The sequence below is a fragment of the Mobula hypostoma genome, chromosome 8 (assembly GCF_963921235.1).
Source record: "Mobula hypostoma chromosome 8, sMobHyp1.1, whole genome shotgun sequence".
NCBI classification, from domain to species: Eukaryota; Metazoa; Chordata; class Chondrichthyes; order Myliobatiformes; family Myliobatidae; genus Mobula; species Mobula hypostoma.
In genome coordinates this window covers 28,961,971-28,982,114 of record NC_086104.1, presented here as the reverse complement: position 1 = coordinate 28,982,114, position 20,144 = coordinate 28,961,971, and the positions used below count along the sequence as shown (strand labels likewise).

The 20,144-nt window shown below is 38.8% G+C and overlaps 1 protein-coding gene across 1 annotated transcript in view; it reads left to right on the top strand.

Annotated features, from left to right (window-relative positions):
• LOC134350429 (exportin-5) overlaps positions 1–20,144 on the top strand; it is a 119,581-nt gene extending 99,437 nt beyond the window's left edge. The window contains exons 30-32 of the mRNA XM_063055615.1: positions 8,721–8,858; positions 10,991–11,155; positions 18,091–20,144. Coding sequence (XP_062911685.1) covers positions 8,721–8,858; positions 10,991–11,155; positions 18,091–18,246 — 459 coding nt within the window. The 3' untranslated portion in view covers positions 18,247–20,144. The remainder of the gene's footprint in view (positions 1–8,720; positions 8,859–10,990; positions 11,156–18,090) is intronic.

The window sequence follows — 20,144 nt, the reverse complement described above, 5'->3', positions numbered from 1 at the left end:
AGGGAGATGATTCGTACGGAAATTGCAGGCTCTGTTAAAGACCTGATTCATACGGAAATCTCAACTAATTTCCAGAAAATTGCCGATTTAATTGATAAGATGCAAACATGTATTGCGGAACATCAGTCGGCTATATCTGATCTTCAAAAATTCGCGCAACAAAGTGAGCTTAAGATGGGGAAAATCGAAGAAACAATTAATGTAATGAAGAAGAAACTTGACTTTTTGACTTTTAAAAACTCTGACTTGGAATCTAGAATGCGACGGCAGAATTTACGAATGATTGGCGTGAGGGAAGCTGTTGAAGCCAATAACCCCATGAAATATTTCTCTCAACTTTTAAAAGATGCATTCCCTACTGTATTTCCTGACCAACCACCGCTACTGGATCGTGTTCACAGAATCCCATCATACTCGTCTAGGTCAGATAGACCTAGGCATGTTATTTTACGTTTTCATTATTTTCAAGACAAGGAGAGACTGTTTCGATTCGCTCGATCTAAAGGTTTCATTGATTTTTCGGATCTTAAGTTCCGATTCGTGGAAGATTTCAGTAAACCAATCTGGGACCAACGGGTCCGTTACAGATCCGTGATGTCGGAATTCTATAAGATGGATTTAAGACCAGCGCTGCTGTACCCTGCACGTCTAAGGATTCGCATGTTAGATGGAGCCCTTCGTTTTTTTGATTCTCCATCGGATGCCCAGAGTTATCTGGATCAACTTTCATCTTCAACATCTTAATTGCCTTTTTTTTAATTATCTCCGTTGATCGGAGGCTGTGAATTGGTTGGTTTTAACTTTTCTGTGCCCTATTTGGGCAGAAAAGTTTACTTTTGATTTCTTAATATGGCTGCTAAACTTTCTTTTTAACTGCGTCATTTCTTTCTTTTCCCAGGGGATTCTGGGTGGTTACTTCCCTTTTGTCATCTTACGTATTTCCTGTGCGGCCTTAAATTTTGTAGTTTTTTTAAATTTTATTCTGTTTTGCTTTTTATAATCACTTTATGTTAATAATCCTATTTTTTTTGTTGCTGTGTCTATTCATGAGTTTGAGGTTTATTGTGGTTTTTTTTTAATATATATTTTCCGGCTTTTGTTCTGTTCTGTGTGTATTTTAATTGAGCTAACTTTTTTTTACTTATTTTTTTACTGTTTTACAATTAGCTGATCCTTTTTATATTTATACCTTTTTTTTAGGGAGCGTATACCGGAAGTCATGGGGGTAGTTTTAGCGCTTGCTTCTTTCTGGCGGGTCTGCTTTAGATTTTGCCTTGGGATCTTGGGGTGGGGGGTGGTGGGAGGGGCTTCACGTTTTAGTTTGTTTCTCTTTGGGCTATATACATTATTGAAGTACTGGTTGCGTCCTTTTCCCCGGTATCTTTTGTATGTTCTGTTTCCTCTCCGGGTTTGTGGGTCGCGCCTATTGTCAATCCTCCTTGTTGTGGGTTGACTTTAGGATTTATGGAGTCTATTATTAATTTTGTCTCCTGGAATACTAATGGTCTTAATCATCCTATTAAAAGGAAAAAAGTTTTTAAAGTGTTCCGGAGACTTAAAGCACAAATTTTATTTTTACAAGAGACCCATGTACGGAGGGGGGACAGACTACGTTTTTTCAAATTCTGGAAGGGACAACGATTTCATTCGAACTCCAATGCTAAGATTCGAGGCGTCTCTATTTTTATAGATTCCTCAGTTACTTTTATACAACAGGATATTATCTCTGATCCGAATGGTAGATTTTTATTGGTTAGTGGTTTACTATTTAATAAAAAAGTAGTTTTGGTTAATGTTTATGCTCCTAATATGGATTGTCCGGAATTTTATAAATCATTGTTTGATCAGTTTCCGAATTTGAACGAGTTTTCATTGATTTGGGGCGGAGATCTTAATACCTGTTTATCTCCAGCTTTGGACCGTTCAGCTCCTTTACGGACTTTACCTAATAAATCTGCAAATTTGATTAATTTTTTCCTTTCTGATTCTGGGTCGACGGACATTTGGCGTTTTCTGCATCCTCAGGAAAAAGATTTTTCCTTCTTTTCACATGTTCATCATTCCTATTCAAGAATTGATTATTTTTTCATTGATTCTCGTCTCATTCCTTCAGTGATTAAATGTGATTATGATTCTATAACCATTTCGGATCATGCTCCACTTAAGCTTTCTATTAAAATTATGGCCAATATACCAAACAATAGACAATGGCGTTTTAATTCGCTGTTGCTTCAGGACTCGGACTTTGTTAATTTTATGAATGAACAGATTGAGCTTTTTTTTACAATTAACCATACAGAAGATATTTCGGTTAACACTCTTTGGGACACTTTTAAAGCCTATATTCGGGGTCAGATTATTTCGTATTCCGTTGCTTTGAGGAAGAAACAGAAGCAGGAGGAGATGGCAATTGTGGACAAGATTAAAGAAATTGATAAGAAATATGTTATGGCTCCTTCTGAGGAGCTATACAAACAAAGAACTGAACTTCAAATGGAACACAGTTTACTACTCTCGTCCTCGATTGTAAACCAATTAAAGAAAACAAGAAGTGATTTTTATGTTCACAGTGATAAAATTGGCAAGCTGCTGGCTAATCAATTGAAATCTAATTATGTTAAATCTCAAATCAATCAGATTTATAACCAAAATGATCGATTGATATTGGATCATGTGGGGATTAATCAAACCTTTTGTGATTTTTATTCTTCTTTATATCAATCAGAGTCTCCTCGAGATTCTAAATATATGAATGATTTTTTAGATAAGTTAGACTTCCCTCAGATTTCACAGGATATGTCTTCTTTATTAGATACTTCCATTACAATGGATGAGATTAAGAATGTTATTTTTTCTATGAATCTGGGGAAAGCTCCTGGCCCTGATGGGTTTACCGTTGAATTTTATAAATGTTTTGCTTCTTTATTGATTCCTTGGCTCTATAAGGTTTTTGAGGCTTCTTTGAAACTTGGTAAACTTCCGGAATCTTTTAATAGAGCATCAATTTCTTTAATACTAAAGAAGGATAAAGACCCTGCTCAATGTGCATCTTATAGACCAATATCTTTATTAAATGTTGATTCTAAAGTTTTTTCTAAGTTATTAGCAAATAGACTAGAAAAAGTACTTCCTTCTATTATTTTGGAAGACCAAACGGGTTTTATTAAAGGTCGTTACTCTTTTTATAATATTCGTACATTGTTAAATATCGTTTATACTCCCTCACAAAATGTTCCTGAGTGTGTTATTTCTTTAGATGCCGAGAAAGCTTTTGATAGAGTAGAATGGCCTTATTTATTTAAGGTGCTTGAAATGTTTAATTTTAGCTTGAAATTTATATCCTGGATTGAACTGTTATATCACTCCCCTGTAGCCTCGGTTCGTACTAACTCTTTAAACTCACCTTTTTTTCCTCTCTTTCGTGGTACTCGACAAGGCTGTCCTCTTAGTCCCCTATTATTTGATATTGCATTAGAACCTCTTGCAATTGCTATTCGAGAATCTTCAAATATTACTGGGATAACTCGGGGATTAAAGTCCCATAAATTATCACTCTATGCTGATGATTTACTTTTATATATTTCTAATCCTGAGAGATCCATTCCTGCTGTTTTAGAGTTATTAGCACAATTTGGTCTTTTCTCAGGTTATAAATTAAATCTTAGTAAGAGTGAACTTTTTCCGATTAATAAACATCTTCCCTTATATTATAAATTTCCATTTAAATTGATTAATAATTACTTTTCATATCTTGGGATTAAAATTACTTGTAAACATAAAGATTTATTTAAGACTAACTTTTTACCATTAATAGACCATATTACTCAACTTTCATCTAAATGGTTTCCCTTATATTTAACTTTGATTGGTCGTATTAATGCAGTTAAGATGTTTTTTTTGCCAAAATTTTTATATGTGTTTCAGGCATTACCAATTTTCGTTCCTAAATCTTTTTTTGATAAAGTTGACTCTAAAATTTCTTCATTTATTTGGCAGAATAAGAATCCGAGACTGGATAAAATACATTTACAGAAAGCTAAGAGAGATGGAGGTTTAGCATTACCTAACTTTAGATTTTATTATTGGGCTATTAATATTCGACATATGAAATTTTGGTTACTTGACCGGGACATACTATCTATTCCTAAATGGGTAGCATTGGAATTACAATCTGTTCAGGGTTATACACTTGGTTCTATTTTAGGTTCCTCTCTTCCTTTTGATTCGAAACGCCTTAAGCAGGTCTCTAACCCGATAGTTAAATATGCTTTGCGCATTTGGTTTCAATTCAGAAAATTTTTTGATCTTAATCAATTCGGGTTAGCGATTCCTATTTTAGGTAACATATTTTTTCCTCCCTCTTTTACGGATCGCGCTTTTCAAACTTGGAAGACTAAGGGTATTTTACGGTTTTTGGATTTATTTTTAGATGGTTCCCTTATGTCTTTTGAACAATTATCTAATAAATATAACTTATCAAGAATACATTTTTTTAGATATTTACAAGTTAGAAATTTCCTAAGTACTATACTTTCTTCCTTTCCAATGCTTCCTCCTATATATATTTTAGATTCGATAATTAACCTTAATCCATGTCAGAAAGGTGCATCGGCTATGATTTATAATATTATTATGAAACTTAGGAAAGCTCCATTTGATAAGATTAGGGTAGATTGGGAACAGGAATTGGGGCTTTACCATTTCTGTGGATGATTGGGGGCAGATTTTACAATTAGTTAATACTTCCTCTATTTGTGCTAAACATTCCCTAATTCAATTTAAAGTGGTTCATAGAGCACATATGTCCAAAGATAAGTTAGCGCGTTTTTATTCGCATATTAATCCTTTCTGTGATAGATGTTCGGGGCAGATAGCCTCTTTAACTCATATGTTTTGGTCTTGCCCTACTTTGGAAACTTTTTGGAGAGATATTTTCAATATTATTTCTAAGGTATTAAATATAGATATCTCTCCTCACCCTATTACTGCTATCTTTGGACTACCTAAAATTTCTAGTAATCTTTCCCCTTCAGCCCGTAGAATGATTGCATTTCTTACTTTAATGGCAAAAAGATGTATTTTACAACATTGGAAAGAGCTTAATGCTCCAACTACCTTTTTTTGGTTTTCTCAGACGATTTTATGTTTGAATTTGGAGAAAATTAGAAGTAACCTTTATGATTCTTCGTTTAAATTTGAACAGATTTGGGGACCTCTTATTCGATATTTTCATTTAATGTAATATTTACCCTTCTTGTTTTTTTTTCACTGTTATAATGGAGGTCGGGATTGAGGACGTGATTTTAAGTTTAACTCTGTTTGGTTTCAAGTTAGCCCATTGCTTTGCTTTGCTTTTAGTTAGCTGCACGGTGGGTTTTTTTTTTGGGGTTTTTTTTTTCTTTTTTTTCCATTGATATATATAAAATTTAGTATACTATTATGTTATCTTGGTTTCTTATGCTTAAATTACATTGTTTGTAGTATTTTCTTTTTGGTATTGTTATCTTTTGGAATTTTATTATACTTTAACATTGTATTAATGTTTATATGGCTTAACTTTTTTGTATTCTTACTTAATAAAAAGATTTAAAAAGAAAGACACTGTTTTATCACCCCTTGTTCAATCCCTTCCGACCTATGTTCCTGACACTTCTCACGCTCTTAAACTTTTCGATGATTTTAAGTTCCCTGGCCCCCACCGCTTTATTTTCACCATGGATGTCCAGTCCTTATATACTTCCATCCCCCATCAGGAAGGTCTCAAGCTCTACGCTTCTTTTTGGATTCCAGACCTTATCAGTTCCCCTCTACCACCACTCTGCTCTGTCTAGCGGAATTAGTCCTTACTCTTAATAATTTCTCCTTTGGCTCCTCCCACTTCCTCCAAACTAAAGGTGTAGCTATGGGCACCCGTATGGGTCCTAGCTATGCCTGCCTTTTTGTTGGGTTTGCGGAACAATCTATGTTCCGTGCCTATTCTGGTATCTGTCCCCCACTTTTCCTTCACTACATCGACGACTGCATTGGCGCTGCTTCCTGCACACATGCAGAACTCGTTGACTTTATTAACTTTGCCTCCAACTTTCACCCTGCCCTCAAGTTTACCTTTTTCATTTCTGACACCTCCCTCCCCTTTCTAGATCTTTCTGTCTCTGTCTCTGGAGACAGCTTATCCACTGATGTCTACTATAAGCCTACTGACTCTCTCAGCTATCTGGACTATTCCTCTTCTCACCCTGTCTCTTGCAAAAACTCCATCCCCTTCTCGCAATTCCTCCGTCTCCGCCGCATCTGCTCTCAGGATGAGGCTTTTCATTCTAGGATGAGGGAGATGTCTTCCTTTTTTAAAGAAAGGGGCTCCCTTCCTCCACTATCAACTCTGCTCTTAAACGCATCTCCCCCATTTCACGTACATCTGCTCTCACTCCATCCTCCCGCCACCCCACTAGGAATAGGGTTCCCCTGGTCCTTACCTACCACCCCACCAGCCTCCGGGTCCAACATATTATTCTCCGTAACATCCGCCACCTCCAACGGGATTCCACCACTAAGCACATCTTTCCCTCCCCACTTCTCTCTGCATTCCGCAGGGATCGCTCCCTACACAACTCCCTTGTCCATTCGTCCCCCCCATCCCTCCCCACTGATCTCCCTCCTGGCACTTATCCGTGTAAGCGGAACAAGTGCTACACATGCCCTTACACTTCCTCCCTTACCACCATTCAGGGCCCCAAACAGTCCTTCCAGGTGAGGCATCACTTCACCTGTGAGTCGACTGGGGTGATATACTGCGTCCGGTGCTCCCGATGTGGCCTTTTATATATTGGCGAGACCCGACGCAGACTGGGAGACTGCTTTGATGAACATCTACGCTCTGTCCGCCAGAGAAAGCAGGATCTCCCAGTGGCCACTCATTTTAATTCCACATCCCATTCCCATTCTGACATGTCTATCCACGGCCTCCTCTACTGTAAAGATGAAGCCACACTCAGGTTGGAGGAACAACACCTTATATTCTGTCTGGGTAGCCTCCAACCTGATGGCATGAGCATCGACTTCTCTAACTTCCGCTAGGCCCCACCTCCCCCTCGTACCCCATCTGTTACCTATTTTTATGCACACATTCTTTCTCTCACTCTCCTTTTTCTCCCTCTGTCCCTCTGAATATACCTCTTGCCCATCCTCTGGGTCCCACCCCCCCTTGTCTTTCTTCCCAGACCTCCTGCCCCATGATCCTCTCGTATCCCCTTTTGCCTATCACCTGTCCAGCTCTTGGCTCTATCCCTCCCCCTCCTGTCTTTCTCCTATCATTTTGGATCTCCCCCTCCCCCTCCAACTTTCAAATCCCTTACTCACTCTTCCTTCAGTTAGTCCTGACGAAGGGTCTCGGCCTGAAACGTCGACTGCACCTCTTCCTACAGATGCTGCTTGGCCTGCTGCGTTCACCGGCAACTTTGATGTGTGTTGCTTGAATTTCCAGCATCTGCAGAATTCCTGTTGTTTGAGTTTTTTAGATTGTTTGTAAGGTAGTTGAGAGAACATGCTTTCGACATGTTAATGATCACATTGTCATTCCAGTGTAATACTGAGCAGCAAGGTGCAAAATGCAAACCATCTGTTTTCTTAGCTTGCCCATATTTTTTTTCTGGGTTCAATGGTGAGCCGAACCGTGGAGATCATATCTGCTGGGATTTGACTTTCTGCTTGACCTCAAGCATTCGTGTTTGGCTGAATATACGTTGAAGTCTGAGACATTCTGATGCCCAAACAGCTGACCAGTGTCTATCAGATTGATCTGGCCTAATATATGGCAGCATTTATGCCAGACTTCACTAAGTTTATACTATATTAACGGATGAAAATAATTTAATGCAGACAAGTGAGGTGCTGCACTTTGGTAGGACCAACCAGTGTAGGTCTTGCATAGTGGATGGTAGGACACCGAGGGGTGTGGTAGAACAAAGGGATCTGGGAAATGAGTCCATAATTCATTGAAAGCAGTGTTACATGTAGATATGGTCATAAAGAAGCTTTAGGCACATTGGCCTTCATAAATCAATGTACTGAGTACAATAGATGGGATGTTTTGTTGAAGTTGTATAAAATGTTGGTGAAGCCTAATTTGGAGCATTGTGTGCAGTTTTGGCCACTTACCTACAGGAAAGATGTAAATAAGGTTGAAAGAGTATAGAGAAAAATTACAAGGATGTTGTTGGGACTGGAGGACCTGGGTTACAAGGAAAGATTGAACAGCTTAAGACTTTATTCCTTGGAATGTAGAAGATTGAGGGGAGATTTGATAGATGTGTACAAAATTGAGGGGTGTAGATAGGGTAAATGCAAGCAGGCTGTTTCCACTGAGGTTGGAAGGTCATGAGTTAGGGTGAAAGATGAAAAGTGCAAGGGGAACATGAGGAGAAACTTCTTCGCTCAGAGGGTTGTGAGAGTGTGGAACAAGCTGCCAGCCCAAGTGGGGCACAGCAGTCTTGATTTCCACGATTAAGAGAAGTTTGAACAAGTACATGGATGCTAGAGGTATGGAGGGCTCTGGTCCTGGTTAAGGATAAGGTGGGCCAAAGGGCAAATTTCTGTGCTGTACTTTTCAATGGCTATTTCATGCTTTCCCAGGGTGCAGATGAACTTTGTTTCTATTCTCTGTCCCTAAGATGTGCTTTTTTTTTCTATTTGACAAATCAGTTTGTATTTTATTTTTGCTTCAGGTGTTGTCTGCAACTCTACACTCTGATGCAGCAAGTTGGTTTTTCATGAATGTGCTTCGTGGATTACAGATGCACGGACAACATGAAGGTTGCCTTGCAGCATTGGTTAATCTTGCTTTCATGATATATGAGGCTTTGGTAAGCATCTAACTGTAAGCAAGTGTATTAACACTGTTGACTCTAAATTCCATTTGAACATTATGAAGAATTCACTGGGTGGAATAGCTTTATTTTAAGCACCTGGCAAATAAAACACTTTAACATAGCATTTCTCACAATTTTGGATGCTCAAAGTTGTGTACCTTGTTGAAGTATCTTTATTGGTGTCAGGAAGAAAGTAGTCAATTTGCAAATAGAAGATCCACAATCTGCAATTAAATCATAAACTGTTCTGAACATCAAGTTAAGAGTGCAGATTGGTTAAGTGGAAGGATTTCTTTCATTGGTCCAAAACTTTGCAGTGACCTTTTGTTGCCTTTCATTGGCTTCACTGACAAGAAAATCTTGTTATATTGTGCTGCTTTCCATTTTGTTCTTTAAGTCTCCAATGGTTGACTGGTAGTTCAAGTAACCATCACAACCTTGTAAATTGCTTTGGCTTTAACTAAGTATGTTCATCCATCAATTCTGTCTTCTGGATTTAGGTCTACCAATCTCATGAATGAGTCCTACTGAGCCTCTGCCAACCATCAAGTACCCATTTCCTTTCTTTTCTTTTTCAATTTTTTATTAGTTTCATAAAATATAAACATAACATAGCAATAATACAAAATTGTTGGAAATACATTGTTATACTTAAGATGAGTGATTATAAAACCAAATAGTATAAATTGACAAAACTCCCAATCATGTAGGATAACAATGAATAATACAGGACAAAAAAATAACTGGAGAAAAATCATGAAAAAGAAGAAAAAAAACAAACAAACCCCACCCCAAAAAGAACTAATCTAAACAGAATTTAACAGAGTTTAAGTACCCACTTAAACTGATCCCATTTTATTTCCCCCACACTTCCATCAACTCCCCCCAGGTACTAATACTTGCCAACACAATGTATAGTAGTTAATTCACCTATTAACCTGCACATCTTTGGAATGTGGGAGGAAACTGAAACCCCTGGGGGAAGTTCCCACAGTCACAGAGAATTTGCAAACTCCACACACAGAGCACCAGGACGCAGGACCTGACTCACACCACCAGGTTCAAGACCAGTTACGACCCTTCAACCATCAGGCTTTTGAACAAAAGGGGATAACTACTCACATTTAAAGACTCAAAATTTTATCTTGTTATTTCATGCCCGTTATTTATTGCTATAACTGCAAACTGTGCAAGATGCATTTGCACAATTTGTTTAGTTTACAGATCCTGTTTACTGTTACTGTTCGATAGATTTAATCAGAATGCTCGCAGAAATAAGAATCTTGGTTGTATGTGGTGACATGTATGTACTTTCATAATAAATTTTCCTTTGAACTTTGACCTTGAGCCAGCAGTTAGAACTAGAATTACAGGAGCTGTGAGGCAGCATCTCTACTACCGACTTGGCAATGCTGTCTGTTTGTTTAAAACTTTCCTCTATATATTATCATTTGTCATGTGTTTCTGTGATATCATTCTGGAGAAACATTGTATCATTTGTTAATGAATGCATTATTAAATGACAATAAAAGAAGACTGTGTGTCCTCATAATCTAATAATCTAATCTTCTTCCTTCCTGAGCTCTCTTCAACTATTTAATGACTGTTTTCAACATTGTGCCATACACTCTAGTGTTTCTTAAAAACATGGAAAATGGGAGCAGTGTCATCCCTTTGGGCCTGCTCTACCATTTAACACTTGGTCAGCTACTTCAGTACCCTTTTCCTGTTCTCTCACTGTAAATTTGATTCCCTGTATATTTTAAATTAGTGCTAATTAGGATATGGAGAATTTAATATTGAATATTTTCCTTGCCTGTCTCTGTACAATTCCAGAAAGAATTTATGATTGTGTTGTTTTGGATACTTTAAGAAGTACAAATACAAAATGCTGGAAGAACTCAGCAGGCCAGGCAGCATCTCTGGATTCCAGAATTTTGTGTGTTACTTGGATTTCCAGTATCTGCAGATTTTCTCTTGTTTGTGATTGAATCATTACACAAGCAAAGTTCACTATTCTGTTTCACAGCACCTCTTTAAACGAATTGTCCGTAGTTTCACAGGAGCTTTGAGGGTCCTCAGAAAACCAACTACATTACTGATTTTTTTTTTAAATCCTGTTGTAGAGACCACGTTATCCTGAGTTAAAAACAGTGATGCAGCAGGTTCCGCAAATCTCCAGTGATGCTTTGGATCAATTTGATATAAAACTTCTGAACCCATCGTCTCATAAAATGGGCGATAAGAAGAGAAAAGATCTTTTTAAGAAACTCTTGACTGGCTGCATTGGGGTAAGTGGGGGATCTAGTTCCCAAAACATGACTTTGACATTGGATGTGATATTTTAATAATGTAATGATAATTGAACTATAAATTCATAAAACACTTGTCTGTTTAATTATGCTTCTCTAGCTCTGGTTGTCCTTGCTGGTGAGGCTGCAGGTTTTGAGAGGGGTTACCTGAACAGCTTAGATGAGTAAGTGCAATGTATTTAGTAGATGGCACACAATGAGCCACTGTGCAGTTGATGGTGGATGCGGTATCAGTTACATGGTTATAGTGTTCAGAATGGTGTCATGCTTTTTATAGTAGATAAGCCTACAAGTGGAGAGGCTGCACTTGATCTGGTATTGGGAAATGAACCTGATAATGTGTCAGATCTCAAGAGGAGAGCAGTTTGGAGATAGTATTGATAATTCTATCTCCTTTGTCATAGCTTTGGAGAGGGATAGGAACAGACAAGTTAGGAAAGCGATTAATTGGAGTAAGGGGAAATATGAGGCTGTCAAGCAGGAACTTGGAAGCATAAATTGGAAACAGATGTTTTCAGGATGAAACGAACGGAAGAGATGTGGCAAATGTTAAGGGAATATTTGCGTGGAGTTCTACATAGGGACGTTCCAATGAGACGGAAAGGATGGTAGGGTGCAGGAACCGTGGTGTACAAAGGCTGTTGTAAATCTAGTCAAGAAGAAAAGAAGAGCTTACGAAAGGTTCAAAAAAACTAGATAATGATAGCGATCTAGAAGATTATAAGGCTAGCAGGAAGGAGTTTCAGAATGAAATTAGGAGAGCCGGAAGGGCCATGAGAAGGCCTTGGCAAGCAGGATTAAAGAAAACCCCAAGGCATTCTGCAAGTATGTGAAGAACAAGAGGATAAGATGTGAGAGAATAGGACCAATCAAGTGTAACAGTGAAAAAGTGTGTATGGAACCGGAGGAGATAGAGGTACTTAATGAATACTTTGCTTCAGTATTCATGACGGAAAAGGATCTTGGTGATTGTAGGGATGACTTACAGCAGACTGAAAAGTTTGAGCATGTAGATATTAAGGAAGAGGATGTGCTGGAGCTTTTGGAAAGCATCAAGTTGGATAAATCACCGGGACTGGACAAGATGTACCTCAGGCTACTGTGGGAGGTGAGGGAGGAGATTGCTGAGCCTCTGGCAATGATCTTTGCATCATCAACGAGGATGGGAGAGGTTCCGGAAGATTGGATGGTTCAAGAAAGAGAGTAGAGATAGCCCAGGAAATTATAGACCAGTGAGTCTTACTTCAGTGGTTGGTAAGTTAATGGAAAAGATCTTAAGAGGCAGGATTCATGAACATTTGGAGAGACATATGATTAGGAATAGTCAGCATGGCTTTGTCAAAGACAGGTAATGCTTTACGAGCCTAATTGAATTTTTTTGAGTATATGAGGATAAAGGTAGAGTAGTAGATGTAGTATATATGGATTTCAGCAAGGCATTTGACAAGGTACACCATGCAAGGCTTATTGAGAAAGTAAGGAGGCATGGGATGCAAGGGGACATTGCTTTGTGGATCCAGAACTGGCTTGCCCACAGAAGGCAAAGAGTGGTTGTAGATGGGTCATATTCTGCATGGAGGTCGGTGACCATTGGTGTACCTCAGAGATCTGTTCTGGGACTCCTACTCTTCGTGATTTTTATAAATGACTTGGATGAGGAAGTGGAAGGATGGGTTAGTAAACTTGCTGACGACACAAAGGTTGGAGGTGTGGATAGTATGGAGGGCTGTCAGGTTACAGCGGGACATTGATAGGATGCAAAACTGGGCTGAGAAGTGGCAGATGGAGTTCAACCCAGATAAGTGTGAGGTGGTTCATTTTGGTAGGTCAAATATGATGACAGAATATAGTATTAATGGTAAGAGTCTTGGCAGTGTGGAGGATCAGAGGGATCTTGGGGTCCGAGTCCATAGGACACTCAAAGCTACTGTGCAGGTTGACTCTGTGGCATATGGTGAATTGGCCTACATCAATTGTGGGATTGAGTTTAAGAACTGAGAGGTAATGTTACAGCTATATAGGACATTGGTCAGACCCCACTTGGAGTACTGTGCTCAGTTCTGGTCGTCTCACTACAGGAAGGATGTGGAAACCATAGAAGGGGTGCAGAGGAGATTTATAAGGATGTTGCCTGGATTGGGGAGCATGCCTTATGAGAATAGGTTGAGTGAACTCGGCCTTTTCTCCTTGGAGCGACGGAGGATGGGAAGTGACCCGATAGAGGTGTATAAGATGGTGAGAGGCATTGATCGTGTGGATAGTCAGAGGCTTTTTTCTGGGTCTGAAATGGCTAGCACATGGAGCCTAGCAAACTAGAGGGCTATGGGTAACCCAAGGTAATTTCTAAGATAAGGACATGTTTGGTACAGCTTTGTGGGCTGAAGGGCCTGTATTGTGCTGTAGGTTTTCTGTGTTTCTAAGTATTGTTGGAAAATCGTACATGTGGGGAAAAGGAGAGTATTCTGTCACAGTCCTGATACATCTTGTTAGATGGCAGAAAGGTGTTTAGTTTTGTTTAACTTCCTCTTCACTGCGCTGTGCAAAGAAAATTACATTCCTGCACATAGAGGAAGAACAATCTTGTGCAGTTTTATTCTATTAGCTTCAAACAACTGAAGCCTCATCCATTGTCTGTTCAGTAATAAATAAATTGCCAAGATAATTGGTTTCAATCCTTACTTAGTGTCTGATTATGCCAAAATAATTCAAGATTGTTTAACATTAAAGACTGATTAATGTCATTTCCATTTCATAAGTGTACTCCGGATCCAATGCAGCACAAAAAAACACAATAAGATAAAGAACCCAATAATAAAAAAAACACAGTAATAGAGATAGATGGCTTATTTACATTGATTGTATGTCCATCAAGTGACTGTGACAAGAAATGATTAAGTATTGGTGGTGGGTAAGTAGGTGGAGATGTTGATCGGCCTTACTGCTTGGGGAAAGTAACTGATTTTGAGTCTGATGGTCTTGGTGCTACGTAGCAGCTTGTTCCCTAATGGAAGTGGATGATCAATCATGGGCAGGATGGGTGGCATCCTTTGTGATATTTCTGGCACCTTTCTGTATTTGTGTCCTTGATGGTGGGTAGACTGGTGCCAGCGATGCGTTGGGCAATTTGACTATACGCTGTAGATCCTTCCTGTCTGCCACAGTGCAGTTTCCATACTATGCGGTGATGCAACATGCTAGGATGCTCTCTCCTGTGCATCTGTAGAACGTAGTGAGTATTGATGTGCATAGTCCAGCTCTCTTCAGCCTCAGAAAGTAGAGGTGTTGGTGAGCTTGTAGGATGTGTTCTGGGACCAGGAGATGTTATACAAGATGTGCACTCCCAGGAGTTTGAAACTGCAGCAACACACACAAAATGCTGGAGGAACTCAGTAGGCCAAGCAATATCTATTGAGAAGAGTAAACAGTTCACGTTTTGGGCCGAGACCCTTCATCAGAACTTAGTGTTGCCTGGAATTCCAGCATTTGCAGATTTTCTCTTGTTTGTGTTTACTCTTTTCCATAGATGCTGCCTGGCCTGCTGAGTTCCTCCAGCATTTTGTGTGTGTTGCTTGGATTTCCAGCATCTGCAGATTTTCTCTTCTTTGAGTTTGAAACTGCTCAGTTACCACAGCTGTGCCGCTGATGTGGAGTGGTGTGAGTGATGATAGCTGTGACGTTGATAACAATCTCCTTTTTGTCTTGTTGACATTGAGAAAGAGGCTATTTGCCTGGCACCAAGTTTCAAGTTCTTAAACCTCCTCTCTGTAGGCCTTTTCATTGTTGATTAGTCTCCACTGTTGTGCATTGGTGAATCTGGCAATGTGATGACTCGGGTGTTTGTGCAATTGTGTGAGCAGAGTGTACAACAGTGGGCTCAGCACACAGCCCTGAGGGGTACCCATTTTGAGGATGAGGATGTTTTACCTCCTGAGTGAGGTCTGTTGGTTAGGAAGTCCACCACCCAGTGTACCATGGTGTATTTAGTCTGAGGAGTAGAGTTTGTTTGCCAAGGTCTGGGATAATGGTGTTGAATGCTGAACTGAAATCGCATTCTGACCTAACTGGCTTCAATCATTAAATTTTACATTTGTTTGATCAATGCAAATTTTTTCATGGATAGTAAAAATGCTATTTGGCAGTATTTGCATTTTGGATATGTAACACAAAATGCTGGAGGAACTGAGCAGCTCAGGCAGCATCTATGGAAATTAATAAACAATCGACTTTTTGGACCCAAGATCGCGTTCCTCCAGCATTTTGTATGTGTTACTCTGGATTTCCAGCATCTGAAGAATCTCTTGTGTTTATGTTGGATGTCTTTGGACTAAAATATAAACTTTTGGCCATTATGATTCCTGAGCTGCAATGTTCTACAATGGTGACTATGTTTCTTAAGTATACTCAGACCCCGCTCAACGCTGAGGATGTGTTCCTCAGAGGTGGAGCACTATGTAAATCAGCGCTATGGAGGGTCACTGTAACATTATGTAAATGGACATGTGTGCCTGTTTTTTTTTAAAAAAATCAAACTTCAGATATATGATATGTATACAGAGTAATTCATGGAGTAACAAATACACAAATAGGCCTAACCAGTGGAGCAGCAATGCATCACGGCAGCGGAGGGAAGCAGTTGTGGTACATACGAGGGGTGATTGATAAGCTCATAGCCTAAGGTAGAAAGAGTCCATTTTAGAAAACCTAGCACATTTATTTTTCCTACATTTACACACTTAGTCCAGTGGTCGTGGAGCATACGGATCCCATCTTTGTAGAAGTTGGCGTCTTGGACCTCCAAAAAGTGGTCCACAGCGGGGGGGGGGGGGTGATTGATAAGTTCGTGGCCTAAGATAGAAGGAGATGAGTTATTAACTTCAGACTTTCTGCATAATCACTCAGAATTGAACTGCACGTGCATGAAACCCTCACTAATTTTTATAGATGCACCGTAGAAAGCATTCTTCTGGGGTGCATCACAACCTGGTATGGAAGTTGTCCTGTCCAAGAGTAAGAAGCTGCAGAAGATCGTGAACACAACCCAGCACATCACACAAACCAATCTTCTGTCCTTGGACTCACTTTACACCGCACGCTGTCGGAGCAGTGCTGCCAGGATAATCAAGGACACGACCCACCCAGCCAACACACTTTTCGTCCCTCTTCCCTCCGGGAGAAGGCTCGGGAGCTTGAAGACTCGTACGGCCAGATTTGGGAACAGCTTCTTTCCAACTGTGATAAGACTGCTGAACAGATCCTGACCTGGATCTGGGCCGTACCCTCCAAATATCCAGACCTGCCTCTCGGTTTTTTTTGGCACTACCTTACTTTCCCTTTTCTATTTTCTATTTATGATTTATAATTTATATTTTTAATATTTACTATCGATTTGTAATCCAGGGAGCACGAAGAGCAGAATTAAATATTGCTGTGATGATTGTATGCTGTAGTATCAATTGTTTGGCGACAATAAAGTATAAAATATGTAACGAGAGCTGTATAACTCATCTCCTTCTACCCTAGGCCACGAACTTATCAATCACCCCTGCTGTGGACCACCTGGAGGTCCAAGATGCTCTTGTTACATGCTCGTGCAGTTCAACTCTTTGAGTGATAATGCAGAAAGTTTGAAGTTAATAACTCATCTCCTTCTACTGTAGGCTACAAACTTATCAATCACCCCTTCTGTGGATGACTTCTACAAAGAAGGGATCCGTATGCTCCACGACCGCTGGACTAAGTGTGTACATGTAGGAGGGGGCTATATTGAAAAGTAAATGTACTAGGTTTTGTAAAATTGACTCCTTCTACCTTAGGCCACGAACTTATCAATCACCCCTTGTATTAGAAGGACCAGGCTGTGGGCCCTCCTCTAACTTTGGCTTCTTCAAGTAGATGTCGAGATTTGAGGCATTGATCATGTGGATAGTCAGAGGCCTTTTCCCAGGGCTGAAATGGCTAGCACAAGAGGGCATATTTTTAAGGTACTTGGAAGTAGGCACAAAGGAGATGTCAGAGGGAAGTTTTTTACGCAGAAAGTGGTGAGTGCGTGGAATGGGCTGCTGGCGGCGGCAGTGGAGGCGGAAACGATAGGGTCTTTTAAGAGACTCCTGGATAGGTACGTGGAGCTTAGAAAAATAGAGGGCTATAGGTAAGCCTAGGTAGTTCTAAGGTAAGGACATGTTTGGCACAGCTTTGTGGGCCAAAGGGCCTGTAGTGTGCTGTAGGTTTTCTATGTTTTTATTCGACTGCCTTTTCTTAAGTTTCCTCTGATGAAGCATTTCTTGGTAACAGGAAGTCATGTCGAGAACATCTCTCTTTGCCTTATCGCTTTGCTCCCAGTCAGGGTCATTATTGCTGAACATTGCAAATTTTAAAGAGGCGCTAACATCATCCTGATTCTCACCAGCTTCCAAATGCTGTATCGTTTGCAGGTTCACATGCATGCTAATGCTTTTCCTAGACATCTTAGATCTACTATCCTCATTGCAAGTTACAGGTTGTTTTCCAGACATTATGGGTGAAAAAAAATTGAATAAACTGGTGAGGGAGCAAGAACGTTTACACATGCGGAGGAGGCAGAGCATGAACTAATGTGTGATTTGTACTCCAGGGTGCATGTAAAGCACTCTCATTGGTTGATTGAAAGTTTATTGTAATGCTGGCTGCTCTTGAGAAATTGTGTTGTTTAGAATTAATTTTGTCATTTAAAAAATATAAATAAAGAATTGAATAACCGCATTGTACGAATCATTGCTATGTGGGGTAATATTATGTGAGGTTGCAGTGTAATTCATTGAAAGTCATACTCTTTTCTCTCAGTAAGTGTACAATTGGTCCAAAATTGAATAGCTGAATAATAATTATTAGAATTCCACAAAAACTAACCTTACTAACCTTTTTTCTGTCCTTTCCAGAAACCGCTTGGGCAGAAGTTCAAAAAAGAGGTACATATCAAAAACTTGCCCTTGCTGTTCAAGAAGCCAAAACCACAGCCCACTACACCTTTCGAAGAAACAACTGAAGACAATATCCTTACTCCACTCTTTGATCCAAGAGCTCAGGACATATAAAGAGTACTTGGACTCTGTTACTTCCTCTCTTGCTTATGGGAAGTAAAATGGACCTTATTATCTTGATTTTAACTTTTAGTCTGTCTTTAGTTGTCAAGTGTTTATCATCATTAGCATAGTGGAAATTAGCATAACGTGGCAACTTTAAGATGACTGTCCAACTTAAAGATTTATCAATCCAACTATAACAATTTGGTAGCCAGATACTTTTGCTAATTCGTTGATTGCTGATGGTGAAAGTTAAGTCCCCACAAAACATCTTCATTATGCATTCTACTATCCAACCTGAATAAATTTTAATGCATTTTATGGTTGAAAGAACAATGAACTGATTGTGGTATATTGTTATGAAATGCCTTAACCTTTTCAAATATTGAATCCATAGATTGGGTTTGCAGCAATCTGTTTTCCAAGTGTTGTAACCTGACAATGTCTGTGCTTGTTGTATTTAAAAATAAATCAGAAAAATACATTGAAGTTTTGTTAAAATATTTTGTAAGCCATTGTTTAATATTAAACTTGTCAGTCCAGTTTTGTGTATAAAGTTTACCTTTAATGCATGTCAAGAATCAGACCCACATTATTGCTGAAGATTGATTTGTTTTTAAATCAAGTCTTTTGAGTTCAGAAGCAGAAAATAATGGGAATCAGTAACTTCATTTTAAAATGTGTTTAACTTTTGTTTAGCATTATCACATTGCACCTTCCATGTGTTTTAATGTAGATTTTGAAAACAAACTGGAAATTAACATTAAAGCAATGGCTGTTTCTGTTCCAAGAATTCTTGTGGAAGTCTTTTATAGTGGCCGTAAAGGAGACCAAATCTCCATTTTCTGCTTAGCATTTTCCCAGCTGCATGGTACCTGCAGTGTGAGCTCACTAGTTAGTAATAGATTAAAATCTCAAAGTATTCAGTTTATTTTTCCTCACTATTTTGGCATACCATAATTAACTGAAACACTTCACTTTTGGAAGTAGGAATATATTTGTTATTGCTGCAATAAACATTGTGATCCACATTTGGAGGAAAAAGATTGTAATGTCAGCATTTGGCACCTCTTCAGTATAAGTCAACCTTGCTTCTTAAATTCTAAATAGAACTGCCGACTATAAAAGAGCATTAGGTATTAAAATTTGACACTTGGCTTTGTTTATATTCGCAATATGGCATGTTAAGTTGCATTGCTCTTTATTTATACTTCAAGCACTTATGTTGCATGTTTCCTTAGAGTAATCTCTGGTCTGGCTTTAAAACTAATTAACTGATGGCCCATAATGCTCCTTTGAACACTATGAAATGCTACATGACTTTGACTTAAATATTTTTTTGAGGTTCAATTTTCTTCAACGTTTTGTTTTCAAGCTTAATACAGGAATGATTATGAATTGGAAGAAAGTATTGTCATTTTTGCTTTGATTTTTATTTCAATAAAATGAATTCTAGACTGCTTTTTTGGCCTTGGTATCAATAAATAACTTAAAACACATGATAATGATTTGCAACAAATCCAGCTGATGTAGGTGGAAAAAAATTGTAACTTGTTTTTCATGTTTTTTGTTCTATGCAGCCTTCCCCAAACAAACTTTCACCTTTGTACTTTATTACCAATGATTTACTTGCCTATGTATTAGTTGTTGCTTGTGTTAGGATGCTGTTTTAATTAAGTTTAAGAATTCTATTTTTGTTCTATACCTGGCAAACTTGTTCAAAATTTCAAATAATGACCTGAATGACTTGTTGTCCTGGGATTTCAGAGAATGTGTAAATATTGGCCAAGTTATTATGTTAACTTTTTAGGGGAAAAAAATGTAGCTTGATGAGATGGTCAAGATGGATGCAGAGTTAACAGTATATTACAGAGCTCCCAGATTAAAAAGAAATTAAATTATTTGTTCAT